Source organism: Kogia breviceps, chromosome 10, assembly GCF_026419965.1.
Source record: "Kogia breviceps isolate mKogBre1 chromosome 10, mKogBre1 haplotype 1, whole genome shotgun sequence".
In the NCBI taxonomy this organism is placed as follows: domain Eukaryota; kingdom Metazoa; phylum Chordata; class Mammalia; order Artiodactyla; family Physeteridae; genus Kogia; species Kogia breviceps.
The window spans coordinates 88175053-88189189 of NC_081319.1; the positions used below are offsets into that span (position 1 = coordinate 88175053).

General features: G+C 42.1%; 2 protein-coding genes across 2 annotated transcripts in view; one reads left to right on the forward strand and one right to left on the reverse strand.

The window, feature by feature from the left end:
- The window catches only part of KIAA0319 (KIAA0319 ortholog), a 75742-nt gene extending 61766 nt beyond the window's left edge, over positions 1-13976 (forward strand). Inside the window, exons 17-21 of the mRNA XM_067006651.1 lie at positions 2384-2526; positions 4456-4578; positions 5827-5917; positions 8440-8531; positions 11061-13976. Of these exons, the coding sequence (XP_066862752.1) occupies positions 2384-2526; positions 4456-4578; positions 5827-5917; positions 8440-8531; positions 11061-11239 (628 nt within the window). The 3' untranslated portion in view covers positions 11240-13976. The remainder of the gene's footprint in view (positions 1-2383; positions 2527-4455; positions 4579-5826; positions 5918-8439; positions 8532-11060) is intronic.
- The window catches only part of ALDH5A1 (aldehyde dehydrogenase 5 family member A1), a 43983-nt gene continuing 33706 nt past the window's right edge, over positions 3861-14137 (reverse strand). The window contains exon 11 of the mRNA XM_067006662.1: positions 3861-4053. Within this exon, the coding sequence (XP_066862763.1) occupies positions 3876-4053 (178 nt within the window). The 3' untranslated portion in view covers positions 3861-3875. The remainder of the gene's footprint in view (positions 4054-14137) is intronic.

Here is a 14137-nt window from a genome sequence, read left to right on the forward strand (position 1 = left end):
TGTTTTTATGAGTTCGGCTTATTTAGATTCCACATATAACTGATATACAGTGTTTGTCTTTTTCTGTCTGGCTTATCTCACTTAGCATAATGCCCTCAAGGTCCATTCATGTTGTTGCAAATGGCTAGATTTCCTTCTTTCTCATGGCTGAATAATATTCCATTATGTATATATACCACATTTTCCTTATACATTCATCCACTGATGGACATTTAGGTTATTTCCATATCTTGGCTATTGTGAATAATGCTGCACTAAACATGGGAGTGCATATCTCTCTTCAATATCCTGTTTTCGTTTCCTTCGGACATATGTCCAGGAGTGGAATTGCTGTATCCATCCAGAAATATTTAAAAGGATTATGCACTCTGGCCAAGTGGGATTTATCCCAGCACTGCAAGGGTGAGTAAACACATGAAAATCAGTACATATAGTAAACCATATTAATAAAGGACAAAAACCGTATGATCATCCTAATAGACATGAAAAGGCATTTGACAAATTTTTTTTTGAAAAAAACACTTGTAGGTTGAATGGTGTCTCCCAAAAAGATATGTTCCACCCTAACCCCTAGGACCTGTGAATGTGTCCTTATTTGAAATAGTCGTTGCAGATGGAATTAGTTAAGATGAGGTCATACCAGAGTAGGGTGGACCCTTAATCCAACATGACTGTGTCCTTATAAGAAAAGAAACACAGAGACAGACACACAGGGAGCCTGCCATGTGATACTGGAGGTAGAGATTGGAGTGATGTGTCTACAAGCCACAGAATGCCAAGGATTGCCAGCAACAGCAGAAACTAAGAGAAAGGCATGGAGCAGATTCTCCCCTAGAGCCTTCACAGAAGATGGTCCTACCAACACCTTGATTTTGGAATTGTAGCCTCTAACACTGTGGGAGAATAAATTTCTGTTGTGTTAAGCCACCCAGTTTGTGGTACATTTTTATGGCAACATTTGGAAACGAATACAGATTTGAATAAAATCTCTCCAAAGAAAATATACAAATGCCAATAAGCACGTGAAAAGATGCTCAACATCACTAGCTATTAGGGAAATGCAAATCAAAATCACATTGAGATACCACCTCACACCCACCAGGATGGCTGTAATCCGGAAGACAGACCATAACAAATGTTGGCAAGTATATGGAAAAATTGGAACACTCATACGTAGCTGATGGGAATGTAAACGGTGTAGCCACTGGGGAAAACAGTTTGTCAGTTCCTCAAAGTGCTAAACGCAGAGCTACCACACGACCCAGTAATTCTGCTCCCAAGAGAAATGATAAACATATGTCTGTATGAAATCTGGCACGTGGGAGTCTCAGGAGGGAGGAGATATGGGGATATATGTATATGTATAGCTGATTCACTTTGTCATAAAGCAGAAACTAACACACCATTGTAAAGCAATTATACTCCAATAAAGATGTTTAAAATAAAAAAGAAATCTGGCACGTGAACATTCACAGTGGCGTTATTCATATAGCCAAAAAGTAGATACAATCCAAATGTCATCAGCTGATGAGTGGATAAATAAAATGAGATATATTCATACAATGGAATAATATTTGGCAATTCAGAGGAGGGGGAAATACTGGTATATGCTGCAACTTGGATGAGCTTTGAGAACATCATGCTAAATGAAAGAAGCCAGATACAAAATGCCTCATATATGTTCCATTTATATCAAAAGCCCAGAATAATTAAACCTACAGAGACAGAAAGTAGATTAGTGTTTGGCAGGAACTGGGGGGCGGCATGGGAGTGGCTGTTAATGGGTGTGGAGTTCCTGTGATGATGGAAATGTTCTGGAATTAGATGGTGGTGTTGGTTGCACAACTTTGTGAATATACTAAAGGCCACTGAATTGTACACTTGAGAAGGGTGACTTTGGGGAGTTCCCTGGTGGCCTAGTGGTGAGGATTCTGGGCTTTCACTGCCTTGGCCCCAGGTTCAATCACTGGTCTGGGAACTGAGATTCTGCAAGCTGCACAGCACCGCCAAAAAAAAAAAAAAGGGGGGGGTGACTTTTTATTGTAAGTGTATTATTATATCTGAACAAAAAGGTAAAAATGAAGATGTGTCTGAAATTTCTCATCCTGTGTGTGGTTATGTCTGTTTGCACACACATATACATTGTGCCTTTTATCCAAAGGTCTCTCTATCCTCAGCTGAACTCTGGGACCAAAGAGCCTTTATTTGTGAATAGAAACCGATAAATCCCTTGGCCCTCAGAATACACCCCTATGTCCTTGCCAAGCGGCACAGCTGTGGCCGTCTGTCTTCTCAACCCCACAGGTCGGATGGCTGGAATGGACGTGTCACATTGGTCACTGCATAACCGTGTGGCTGGCCTCTCTCTCTGTCTCCTCTGCAGCACCGTGATTGTGTTTTGTGTACAGACTGGGCCACCTTTCAAGGTCCTCAAAGCTGCGGAAGTGGCCCGAAATCTGCACAGGCGGCTCTCAAAGGAAAAGGCTGATTTCTTGCTTTTCAAAGTCTTGAGGATTGACACAGCAGGTATGTCCGCATCAGAAATATTCTTTTTTATTTTTAGTTTTAAAGTTCAAGTAATGTAAACACCTAATTGTTGTATATTCAAAATTGGATTCCACTGGACTAGACATCCCATCCAATTAAATGCAATGGGAGTCTTATAGAAACATAAGTAACTACCCAGGTTAAAGGAAAAGATTTTTCGGAGGAGGTGAAATATGATTTGGTTCCTATATGGTGGGACAGTAGCCAGGTCTCATAGTCTTTTTTGACTTAAGTAGGAATGAAGTTCAGTATTTTATTATCTTTCCAATTTCTCCATGTCAACCCCTACGGGAATATTCTAAAAGAATCAGATTTGCTGATCATGGCTATGTTTTACTGGCACAGAAAGAGGACATGTGGACATCTTTGCTTTAGCATCCAGGGATTTGTTTTGCATTTATTTCTCCAGCTGGTTTCCTGCAACATACGTTTGCCAACTATGCTTTCTTTGTCTTTGAGGGAAACTGGAGGAAAACAACGGTTATGGTCTGTTTTTAAAACCATACTCTTTCATACTGGTCATTGTCAGAGATTTCATACTTAGTTGGTCAGAACAGTATTAAAAGACAGATAAGTGTTATTGGTTGGAAAAGCCATGTTTATATAATTTATTGACCTGGGACATCGTGCCTGAGGTTGTGAACATGGTGTTATGTAGACTCTTGGAAATTTAAGATAGCTTTTAAGTGCCTTCCAGTGGTACCTCTTTTCTTAGTGGCTTGCCTTCCGCCTCTTCCTGGCACCAAACTCATTCATATGTGTGGATGGAAATGTGGTCTTTATCTCTGTCCAGATCTCTGTCCCCACCTTCCAAGGAACATGAATCCCTTATTATGTTAAAGGGGTCATTTCAATAGACACTGGGGACTGTGATACCATTTGGGGAGTAAAATGTAATTTGTTTCAGATGTATACCTATCCACAATTGACTTTCTTTGTAATATGGAGTAAATTAATTTTTTAAGAACTTTTTTTCTAGCTACAAAAGTAATGTTTATTTATTGTAGGAAATTTGGAATATCCAAGATGACAAAAAAAATTAGAATAATCCTTTAGATTCTAGAGTCTAGAATTCCCACCATCCAAAGATAACTTTTGTTAATATTTTGATGTTTTTCCTTCTAGTTCCCCCATCTCTAGAAACACGTAATACAATCAGGATAATTTGATATATAATTTTTTAGCCTGGTATTTAACTTCAAATCATATTATGATCATTTTCTCAAATCTTGTAAAATTCATCCCTCAATAGCATATTCATGACCTCACAGTACTCCATCCTAGATATGTTCCACAACTTATACAACCAATCCTCTACTCACAGACCGTCAGGTTGATTTTAAATAATGCTGCAATGGGGCTTCCCTGGTGGCGCAGTGGTTGAGAATCCGCCTGCCGATGCAGGAGACACGGGTTCGTGCCCTGGTCCGGGAGGATCCCACATGCCGCGGAGCGGCTGGGCCCGTGAGCCATGGCCGCTGGGCCTGCGCGTCCGGAGCCTGTGCTCTGCAACGGGAGAGGCCACAACAGTGAGAGGCCCGCATACCGCGCAAAAAAAAAAAATAATAATAATAATGCTGCAATGTAGATAAATCTTTGTGCTCATCCCCAGTCATTTCCACTGGGTAAATTCTTAGAATTTCTCTTTCTTAAGCCAAAGGGTGCTACGTTTCTGCTACATGATTAAGGCTTTTGTTTCACAGCGCAGGTGTTGGCATATTTCTGCCATTTGCTTCCAGATGAGATTGTCGACTCGAGAGACTTTCCCTGGGACCCCTGTTCATACTGTAGGAGTCTCTTGATTCAACGAGATGCCTCTGTTCAGGGTCTATGCTATGAAAAGACACAGCTGAAGCCAGGGAGCCCCTTTTCTCCATGGTGACCTCTGCCCCACTCGCCTCCTTGCAGGGTGCCTCCTGAAGTGTTCTGGCCATGGTCACTGTGACCCCATCACAAAGCGCTGCATTTGCTCTCAGTTGTGGATGGAGAACCTGATCCAGCGTTATATCCAGGATGGGGAAAGCAACTGTGGTGAGTCCTGGTGTGGTGGTGGCTTTGGGTGAGGAGCCTTCAGACGAATCATTCTGAACTGTCAGAAAGACCTGCCTAGCTTTGCAGCTGTAAATTTCAACCCTTTTCTCACCCAAAGCCAAGCGGACGAGCTCACGTGGTGATGGGTTAAGATCCTCCCACAGTTCACCTTGGAGGTGTGTCTAAGGCTTTTCGTAAAACTTCCAGATGAGGAGATTCACCTTGGCGGAGCAGATTTGGCTAACCATCGCTGGCATTGCTGAGAAGGTTGCTTCGGGCTACATGGTCCCCATTTCCAGATTGCACCTGCCTTGACTTGAGCTTGAGAGTGACCTACTGGTGAAGTGGTCCCTGGTGTGGACCTGGCTGGAATCAGATGAACAAGAAAATTGGCCCATTCTTCCAGGCTGTCTGCCCAAGCAGGCACCAGAAATTGGAACCACTGCCTCAGCTGGCCAAGCTGGTGCCCTTAAGTCTCTTCTGAGGAGGGAACTGTATTTCAATGCCAGTCTGTTCCTAAGAGTAATTTTGTTTTCTTGGGGATGTAGATGGACATAACTGGCTGAAAAATTAGGACGAGCTGACTGCCAAATTTTGTTCCCACTCTCTACTACATAAAAATTTGAAAATAGCCAGCCCTTGGATTGTTATTCCAAGGAGCATATATAACATTTAATAGAGGTAAACCTTTTGTCTTTGCTCCATTGGTTTCTCTCTTCCTGCGTTGCTGGTGCAGAACTTTTTACCCTGAATTTCCACAAGGATGTGGGGGAAGTGAAGATCAGGTAGCTTCTGATTGGCTGTCTGGCTCTGTGAAAAGCATCTTCATGTCATAGGTGACCATACAAATACTTTATTTGCTTTATTCAAACCAGGCCAGAACTAGTTTTGAAGTTCTGTGATTCTGGAATGAATATTTTGATGTGACTTTCATGGGTGTTTAAGAGGCCTTATTACTTCTTAACTGATGAATTTATTTTTTTCAGATTATTCTGTTCTCAGGTCAGTGTGAAATATGTGCTCCATGAGGTCCCTGAACCAGTTGGATGAAAGTCGGGTGGTTTTAAGTTGTTCTTGACTTATTTGTATTTCACCTTGCTTAGGCTCTCGACGAGCCTGGCGAGGTGGTAGCAGCACCACAGATGGCTTTGCTTGTAAGGGCTCAGAAATATTCATTGTGTGTCATTGAAATAAAGCTGTTTTGCAAATGGTATGTAACATGTCCACTCTGGCTTTCTTGTTTTTCAGAGTGGAGTGTGTTCTATGTGACAACATTGACTCTAACTCTTGTCGTGCTAACAGGGGGTTTAACTTGGCTTTGCATCTGCTGCTGCAAGAGGTACCTGGCACGCTTACTTATGTCTCTTTTTTTTTTTTTGCACTTTATTGATTTACTTATATATTTTTTCACCCATTTGTTTAGTATGTTGTTTATTATTGATTTGTAGGAGCTGTTAACATATCAAGGATCATAACTCTTTCTCCCTCATACATTTTGCTAAATCTTTTCCAAGTTTATCATTTAAATAATACCAATATTGTTTTTATTGGGTTTTCTATATGGATTTCTTTTATTTCTAGGTACTCAATTTTCTATGATATTTATGGTTCCTGGCCTTGGTATTATACTGAAAAATATTTCTTTACACAATCCAAAAGTCTTTTTAATATTCTCTTTTAATTCACTTGTATTTTTATATTTACATTTAAAATTTCTGGAGCATTTCAGTACACAGCATGAAGCATATGTATGAGATTATTTTAGTTTTGTTTTTCCAAACTTTCCCAACACAATTAATTGAATGATTTCTCCACTGATTAAAGTCACTTCTATGATGAAATTGTTTATGGATTCCCTATTCTACCCAATTTTTAATCTAACGGTCCATGTACCATGTGTCCAGTCCTGCACATTTTATAACTACTTATGACTATATTTTATTAAAAATAATAGAATATTTTGATGAGTGGTAAGAAAAACATTCCCTCACTTTTTCACTCTGAGATCACTTTTTAAAAAATAAATTTATTTACTTTATTTGATTTATTCTTACTTACGTCTTTGAAATGAAGACGCAACATGGAAGGTGATATGACAGTTTTAGCAGCTTTTGCTCGGGTTTGTGGAGCTGCTGAACTGTTTGACAGTCACTCTTTTTATGAAGAGAAACTCGACCTTAAAAGTACTTTATAATGCATTCTTTCCCACGAGGCTTATGTGCCTAGTTAAATAGAATAATACTAGAGATGGCTTTTTTTCATTGCAGCTCTCATATTTTCTAGAAGATTCAGTGATTCTGTATCAAATCTAATGCTCTTTTCTATCAGTCTCGCATTATGTTCACTAGAACAGTACCTAAGTGGCCTGACTAATCCATCCTAGGTAGAGAAAGGAGTTGTAGAAGTAGACTGATCCAAATGCTAGATTTACATTATTTTACGTATGTGAAGCAACAATCTAATCTACCTGAATTCTGTTTCATAAATGCAAAACTTTAAGCGAAGTGAATACTATCACCAAAGAGAGGTTTTGCTTTAGATTTTTCCTTCTTCTTTTTTCCCATGGAGCTGACCTCTGAGAAGCCCCAGAGCTGCCTAATTGTCCGAACCTTCCCTAACCCCATGCTTGACCCTCTATAAGGAGATTTGTAGGAACAGTGATTACTCAAGTCCTTAGAAGACAGCATTGGGTCCACTTTCCTATATGGAACTCTATAAATTCTCTCCAAAGAAGACATGATAAAAAGAAATAATGGTTATACCATAATAATAGTTATTTTTCAGAGATCACTTATCAATTTTTTTAGTTTTATTTGTGGTTTTATTTTCCCAAAGGTAGGACTGGTGAAAGAGAGCACAGGCACTTAGAGGCCTCCATCCCATTAAGTTTTCCCAGAACCATCTGGGATGATGGTCACCGTGCTGTGCTTGGCTTTAAAAATTCTGCAGCTTTGTGACATTTGTATCAAGTAGATGAGGATGATGTTGATGAGACTGATTGACTGTGAGCATTTATTAAGTATTTGCCATTGTGATGAGTGGTTCTAAGTGCTTTTTGTGTATTATCTTATTTAGTCCTCCTATCAACCATATGAGAAAGGGACTATTCTTACTCCCATTTTACAGGTGGGAACATGGAATCACAGAGGTAACAAAAAATGATCTCAAAGACACCCCGATAGTAAACCCAGGGTTAGAGGCCCATGCTGTTAATCACCAAAGCTATCAGAAAATTGCCTTTGTTTGTTCTCTACATATCTTACCATAGTGTTGATGTGTATTTTCAAATTATCCCCTGAAGCATAGGATGAGGTACATAGGATCAGCCCAGTTGTTTTTATGTGTTGACTGAGTTATTGCTTATTCCTTTGGGGGAGTTTATTATAATTTCTGTTGGTTTTTATTTCCGACTGCCAGTTACATCATCTTTTCATTCCTGCATCTTTGGACATCTCAGGATAGTATAGGTTCAGGGGAAAACTTACTAATCCAGGTTTTTATGAGGAAGGAATGACTCATGGAGAAAATGTTGCTAGGCCAACACACAGGTATTGAGAGTTTCTGGAAAGGTCCCTGGCACCTCAGCCTGAGGATTAGGTGGGAGCCTGCAGTTAGGAGAGTGATAGCAGTATGGCCGTTCTTACTCTGACATGTGTTTCTTCAAGATGAATGTTGTACCTCAGACTCACCAAACTCAGATCTGGCTGTGTATGCATATCCTTAATAAAAGATGCCAATTAATAGAATGTTATAAATTCTAAAGGCAAAACATTTCCTTTGGTGTCCTCCATGTGTTTTAAATCCTGGATCCTAGTTACCCTTTCTGAGAATCTGAGTTGACCTTTTCTTTGTTCTTTTCAGACGAAAAAGGACTAAAATAAGGAAAAAAACAAAGTACACAATCCTGGATAACATGGATGACCAGGAAAGAATGGAGCTGAGGCCCAAATATGGTAAGGCAGCCTCCAAGATGATTTCCTGGTGCCTTTCCATTATTGGATCCAGGTGTCTGAGTGTCACCGTAGGTGAAGGGAGAACAGCAGGCTGGAGTGGGCACTTTAACCGGAGAGGAAGTTCAAGGCTGGGATTCTGTGAAGAAAATCAACCTACTTCAATCCCGGGGTTATGCTACCTGGGAGGCGATAGTTGTATTATGCATGTAATGAAATCTTGGCAAAGTGCTCTGAGGCATGAATGGGTGAGGGATAGGAAATGCCTATTATTGGTCGAACCAAATGACCCCAGGAATAAGACTGCTTTTCAAACAGGTGTCCCCAGTGCCTGGCTTTTCTCTACTCGTGGTTGGAGGGTGGGGCCTGTGATGCGGTTTCACCCTGGCTCATCTCTGAATGCTGTTCCCTTTAGGTCTGCCACACACAAAATGCCACAAAATAACATTTGGACTTCAAAACCAAACATTTTTCAGCATCTGCATTAGCTAATCAGCCATGTGTATAGATGGACACAAAAGCTTTTACAAATAATTGACTTTGTTCACTGCATGAATTGATCCCCATGCTGAGAACTACCTCTTGCCCACCTCAGTTAACTCTCTGATTCTCACTTATGAACTCTTGGAGACTAAAGGAACCTTCTCTGGCCCTCTGAGGCTGCTTAGCACTGATTCTATGGACTTGTCATAATTCTGGATTGATGACTAAGTTGATTCTTACAGAGGGCCATAATCACTTTCGAAGTTGTGAGATGCAGAAAGTTGTCCACGGCAAATGTCATGTATCTACCCTCTGCACAGACCCTGAGTTAGGCCCTGGAGATGGGGAGGAGAATGAAGCACAGGGCCTGCCTTGGGGCGCTCAGAGCCCAGGGGAGGATAATTACACCAGAATCAGGGTCCTACAGAAGCCGGACGATGCCCTGTAGGAACATAGGGGCCAGGATGACTGAGCACGTATGGAGAGTGTGGTTCGGGCCTTTGGCAGGGGAAGCTTCTCAGGAAACCCACATAGCGTGCATTTATCAAGCGCTCACCCTCTGTATTACATAATTAATATCAGAGGTGTTATAAAGAGACTTTGTACCTAAGAGCTCAAAGCGCTTGTGGGTGCGCTGTCTCACCCACCTGTCTCCTACGGTGCACTCCCCCTTCTGACAGGCCTGTTTCTACTCACAGTCCCCCTGTGCTCCTCATTACCAGGCTCTAAACCTCAGACACTGGGGCTTGGTCCAGGATGCCTGGTCCCCACTCCAGCCACTCCACCTTACCTAATCTCTTGCCCTCTTTCCTCATCGTTCTCACCACCACCCTAGTTCAGACCCTTGTGATCTCACCTGTGGACTAATAGTAACAGCAGTAATAGTTAGCAGGTACTTAATGTGTAGGAGGTACCATTCTACGCACTCCACCACTGGATTCCAATCCTGCCAACAGCTCTATGATTATCCCCATTTTACAGAAAGGGAAACTGAGGCACAGAAAAGTTTAGCAACTTGCCCAAGTAACAGAGCTAGTAGGCGCCAAAGGCAGGTGGGACGGGCCGTCTGCTCCAGAGCCTGGGCTCCCTTCCTCCATGCTGTGCTGCTCCGTGTGTGTGGCTGGCTCTCCAGTTACTCCTCTTTCTCCCTTCTGTCCTGCCACTGGGTTTTAGTAATATCTTAAAACAACATTTTAATCGTGTCACTCCTTTACTAGTAGGACAAAATCCAAGCTTCATGGCTTCCCTTGGATTCATGTGCTTTTCTGTGAGGTCCCAGCCTCTTTTTTGTGCGTGTGCATTTCCTACGTGAATCATTTGCTCCAGACTGCTTTCTGCGAATATTTCTGGATGCCTCCGCATACTCCACGCTCCTCCACTGTCCTCCGGTCCAAACCCTTCACTCTCTTCAAATCCCATCCTGTGTAAACCATCCCTGAAGCTTATAAGTGTGTGCTTATCTCTTCTTGATTCATGTAAAATTTATTTTTAAAACTGTCTTGCCTGTCATGAACCCTCATCTCGTCTTTGTCTTACATCCTTAGCTAGACACTATAAATTCTTTGAGAGCAGGGGTCACATACCTGTCTCTTCTCTTATTTTAACTCCCAGCAATCAAATATTCTACTAAAAATATTTGATGGGAACAAGTGGTAAAATCATAATGGTTTTCATTTATTGAGTGCTTACTAAGTGGTAAATGCCGGCAAGAGCTTTACATGCACGAGTTCACTTAACCCTCCCCATAAACCTGTGGAGTAGATGCTTTGTTATCTCCTAATTTAATAGACGAGGAGACTGAAAGCCCAGAGAGGTTAGGTACCTTGCACAGGGTCACACAGCTGGCGAGTGACAAAGCTTGGGCTCAAGCTCAGCAGTGATTCCAAAGCCCCTGTTAATACTCACTAGGAAACCCCAACCACCTGCTGCGTTGTGAGTGATCGTTTTGCGTGTGCAGCACGCATGGCTCCGTGCATGGGACCAGAATGATGGACAGCTGGGAGGGAAAATGCCCTTCCCCCCAAGATGCATCTGTCTGCTTCTCCCTAGGTATTAAGCACCGAAGCACAGAACACAACTCCAGCCTGATGGTGTCTGAGTCTGAGTTCGACAGTGATCAGGACACAATCTTCAGCCGAGAGAGGATGGAGCGAGGGAATCCAAAGGTTTCCATGAATGGATCCATCAGAAACGGAGCTTCCTTCAGCTGTTGCTCAAAGGACAGATAATGGGGCGGTTGTGAAATGGAAGGATGCCACAGGAATCCTGTAATCCAGGACAGTCAGTGGGCGTTAAAAACAAAACGAACTCTTGTTAGAATAGCGTGTTCCCATCCTTTCACACTGGGCTGGAGGTGTGTCCCCGTATTTTAAAAGACCTGTCTTCCTGGGGTTTTTGAGACACAAACCAAAACAAAAACATTGCTCTTTTAACTGAGATGCTTGTCAATGGGAATAAAGGTTGGGTAAGACGCTAAGGTATATACTTAAAAGAGTTTTGTGTTTCTGTAGCTGGCACACTGTTATGTCCCTATGTTAAGAGAAGGATTAACCTGTTTCTATCTGCAGACCCTTGTGGAAGGTGAGTTCAACATGATGTAAAGAGGGCCAGTTTCTCTTAGGAGCTGTGACTGCCTTTAAAGATGACTTTCCAAGCGTAGTTTCTGTCGTAGGACCCTTGGAGTCCGAGGGCTGGTGTCTATATATATATATATAAAAGATACTTTATCTGAGGAATGGATTGTCCTCTATCCAGCAAGTTTTCTGTGCTGAAGAGACACCCATACAGAGCCCAGCTCTTCTGTTTTCGCTGCTTCCCTACGACCAACCGCCATTTCTGTGCTCTCTCTAGAGAGCAGCTCTTGGAAGTTCAAGAGCTAAATAAGAATTGTATTCTGAGGACTGGAGGCAACAGAGCGGGAGGTGGGGTTTGCTGACTTGTAGGTTGAAGGTTGAAGGTAGCATTTTAGCATGTTTCACCTTTTCTTTCTCTGAGAAAAACAAGCCACACCGAGGCCTCTCTCAGCCCCAGTTTACATGAAACACAAGAAAAGTGATTATTAATTCCTTAGACATTTACTGAGAATGTGCTATAGGCCATGCATTTGGACCTCTATCAGTAGGAATAAAGACTCAGCAACTTTGTAATATATACAGTCGGGCCTCTGTGTCCATGGATGCAGGACGCGTAGAGATGTGGGCCCCGTGGATGCAGAGGTGGGAGGGTGGGGGAGGGCCGACTGTATTCCCAAACTCTGAAATACGATCAGTCTTCATGAGGATGGTGTGCGTATGATACTCGGCCCCTACAGATACTTTCCCTAATAACTTGACATAGATATCTACTTCATATGTTTAAAAATATATTAAACCATTTTCTACTAAATATCTTATTTTAAATATATGAAAAAAAAAAAATTAAAGCATCCCCAACCACAGAGCAGCACCTCAGAGCAAGGACTTGGAGTTAATTGCAGCCTGACAAGTTGGTTCGCTGCTGATCGTTCCCCATCCGCCCCGTGGTCCTGAGGCTGGGGGCCTGGGTGGTGCCCTTGGCATTCTTTGTGGAGAGATTAGAATGAGAGGTGGGGCCCGTCACAGACAAGCGTGACCACACCTAAGCAATATTCTGTTGCACAAGCTTCTGTCACACGAGGGGAAAACTAGGATTGCTTTGCTATGACTAAGTGGAGAAGCAAAGTGATTAAACTGTCAGGTTTAAATCATCAGGACAGGACAATAGAGAAAACAGTTCCTATGGGCCTTTGAAAAAAATTAAGCTTTCCAGTGCTTTTGTTCTTGCTGCTAATATTCATCCTCATGAGACCGTCTTATTTTTAATTATTCTGCTTTATAGGGAATGGCCAAAAAAAAGGTAAAAAGCACAGGAGTGTGATTTTATTTTTAAAATAATTTCTCTGTTTATGTCTACACTTTCTGTATATCCAGCCAGTTCAATACTATCGATGGTGTTAGAAGGAAAATGTGATGCTTTTTACATGAATATTTAGCTTCATACACTTAAAATCTGCCCTACCCAGTGGCCAGGGTTATATTATTTTTGTGCACAACTGGAAATTTCTGGCACAGAGGATGGCAGCCTAAGTATGAGGTCAGTAGAACACAGCGATGGAGAAGGGAGTGATCATCTGTTAAGTGCTATGTACATAATACATGTATTTTACATACTCCATTGACCCTTACAGTCATTCTGGGAAAGTAGGTATTCTTCTCCTGTTGCACCTAATGAAGGCCCAGAGAGTTTAAGTAACTTGCTCAAGGTCACGGCCAATTAGTGGTCGATCTAGGAATCGAATGCAAATTTTGTAAGCTGCAAAGTCCATGCTTTCCACCCTCCTCCCCTACGCAAAGAACTCCCACCTCCAACTACTGGAGGGCAAATTCTGGTGGACCTTTTGGACCACTTGGAAGTTCTGTTCCTAGGACCAAGGATTCCCTTTGTGAAGAAATCAAAAGACAAAGGGAGAGAAGCCTGCCTCATCTGTTATGTTGGATCACCCCCAGGGCCACCCCTCCAGGTCACTCCTCCTTTTCTGTCTCCAGCCCGGCTGGTCTGATCTTTCCACCACAGATGAATCTTGAATCTATGGTGGAGCAGAAATAAAGACCACACCAGTGATCAGAAAGTGGGTCCTCTCTTGTTATCAGAGGAGCAGAGCGTGAGGTGGAATGGCAGCCAACATTCTTCTCTCGTGCACTTTGCATTAAGGGCCTTGGGAAGATGAAGCTTACTAGGAGCTCAGGATAGATGAGAAAAGCAGGGCCCGAGAATGTGGGAGGGGGCATCGGTAGGGCTCACAGGCTGACAAGATTCTTAGCTGCTTTGGCTGAAGTCTTGGTTTTATTTTTTTAATGTTATCTTTCTCCCATGTATTGACAACGTATTATTTCCAATTTAACACTATTAAACATATATGCTAATCTGAATAAAGGTGTCTGTATTCTCTGTAATGCCTCCTTGTTGTTGTGGAAGATGGGAATACTTATTCTTCATGCTTCTGTGTGGAGGGATTTCTCTGGAGTTGGAGGCAGCAGGCTGGCCCACGACCTGTTTTTGTGCAGCTGGTGAGCTAAGAATGGTTTTTACATTTTCAAATGGTTGAAAAA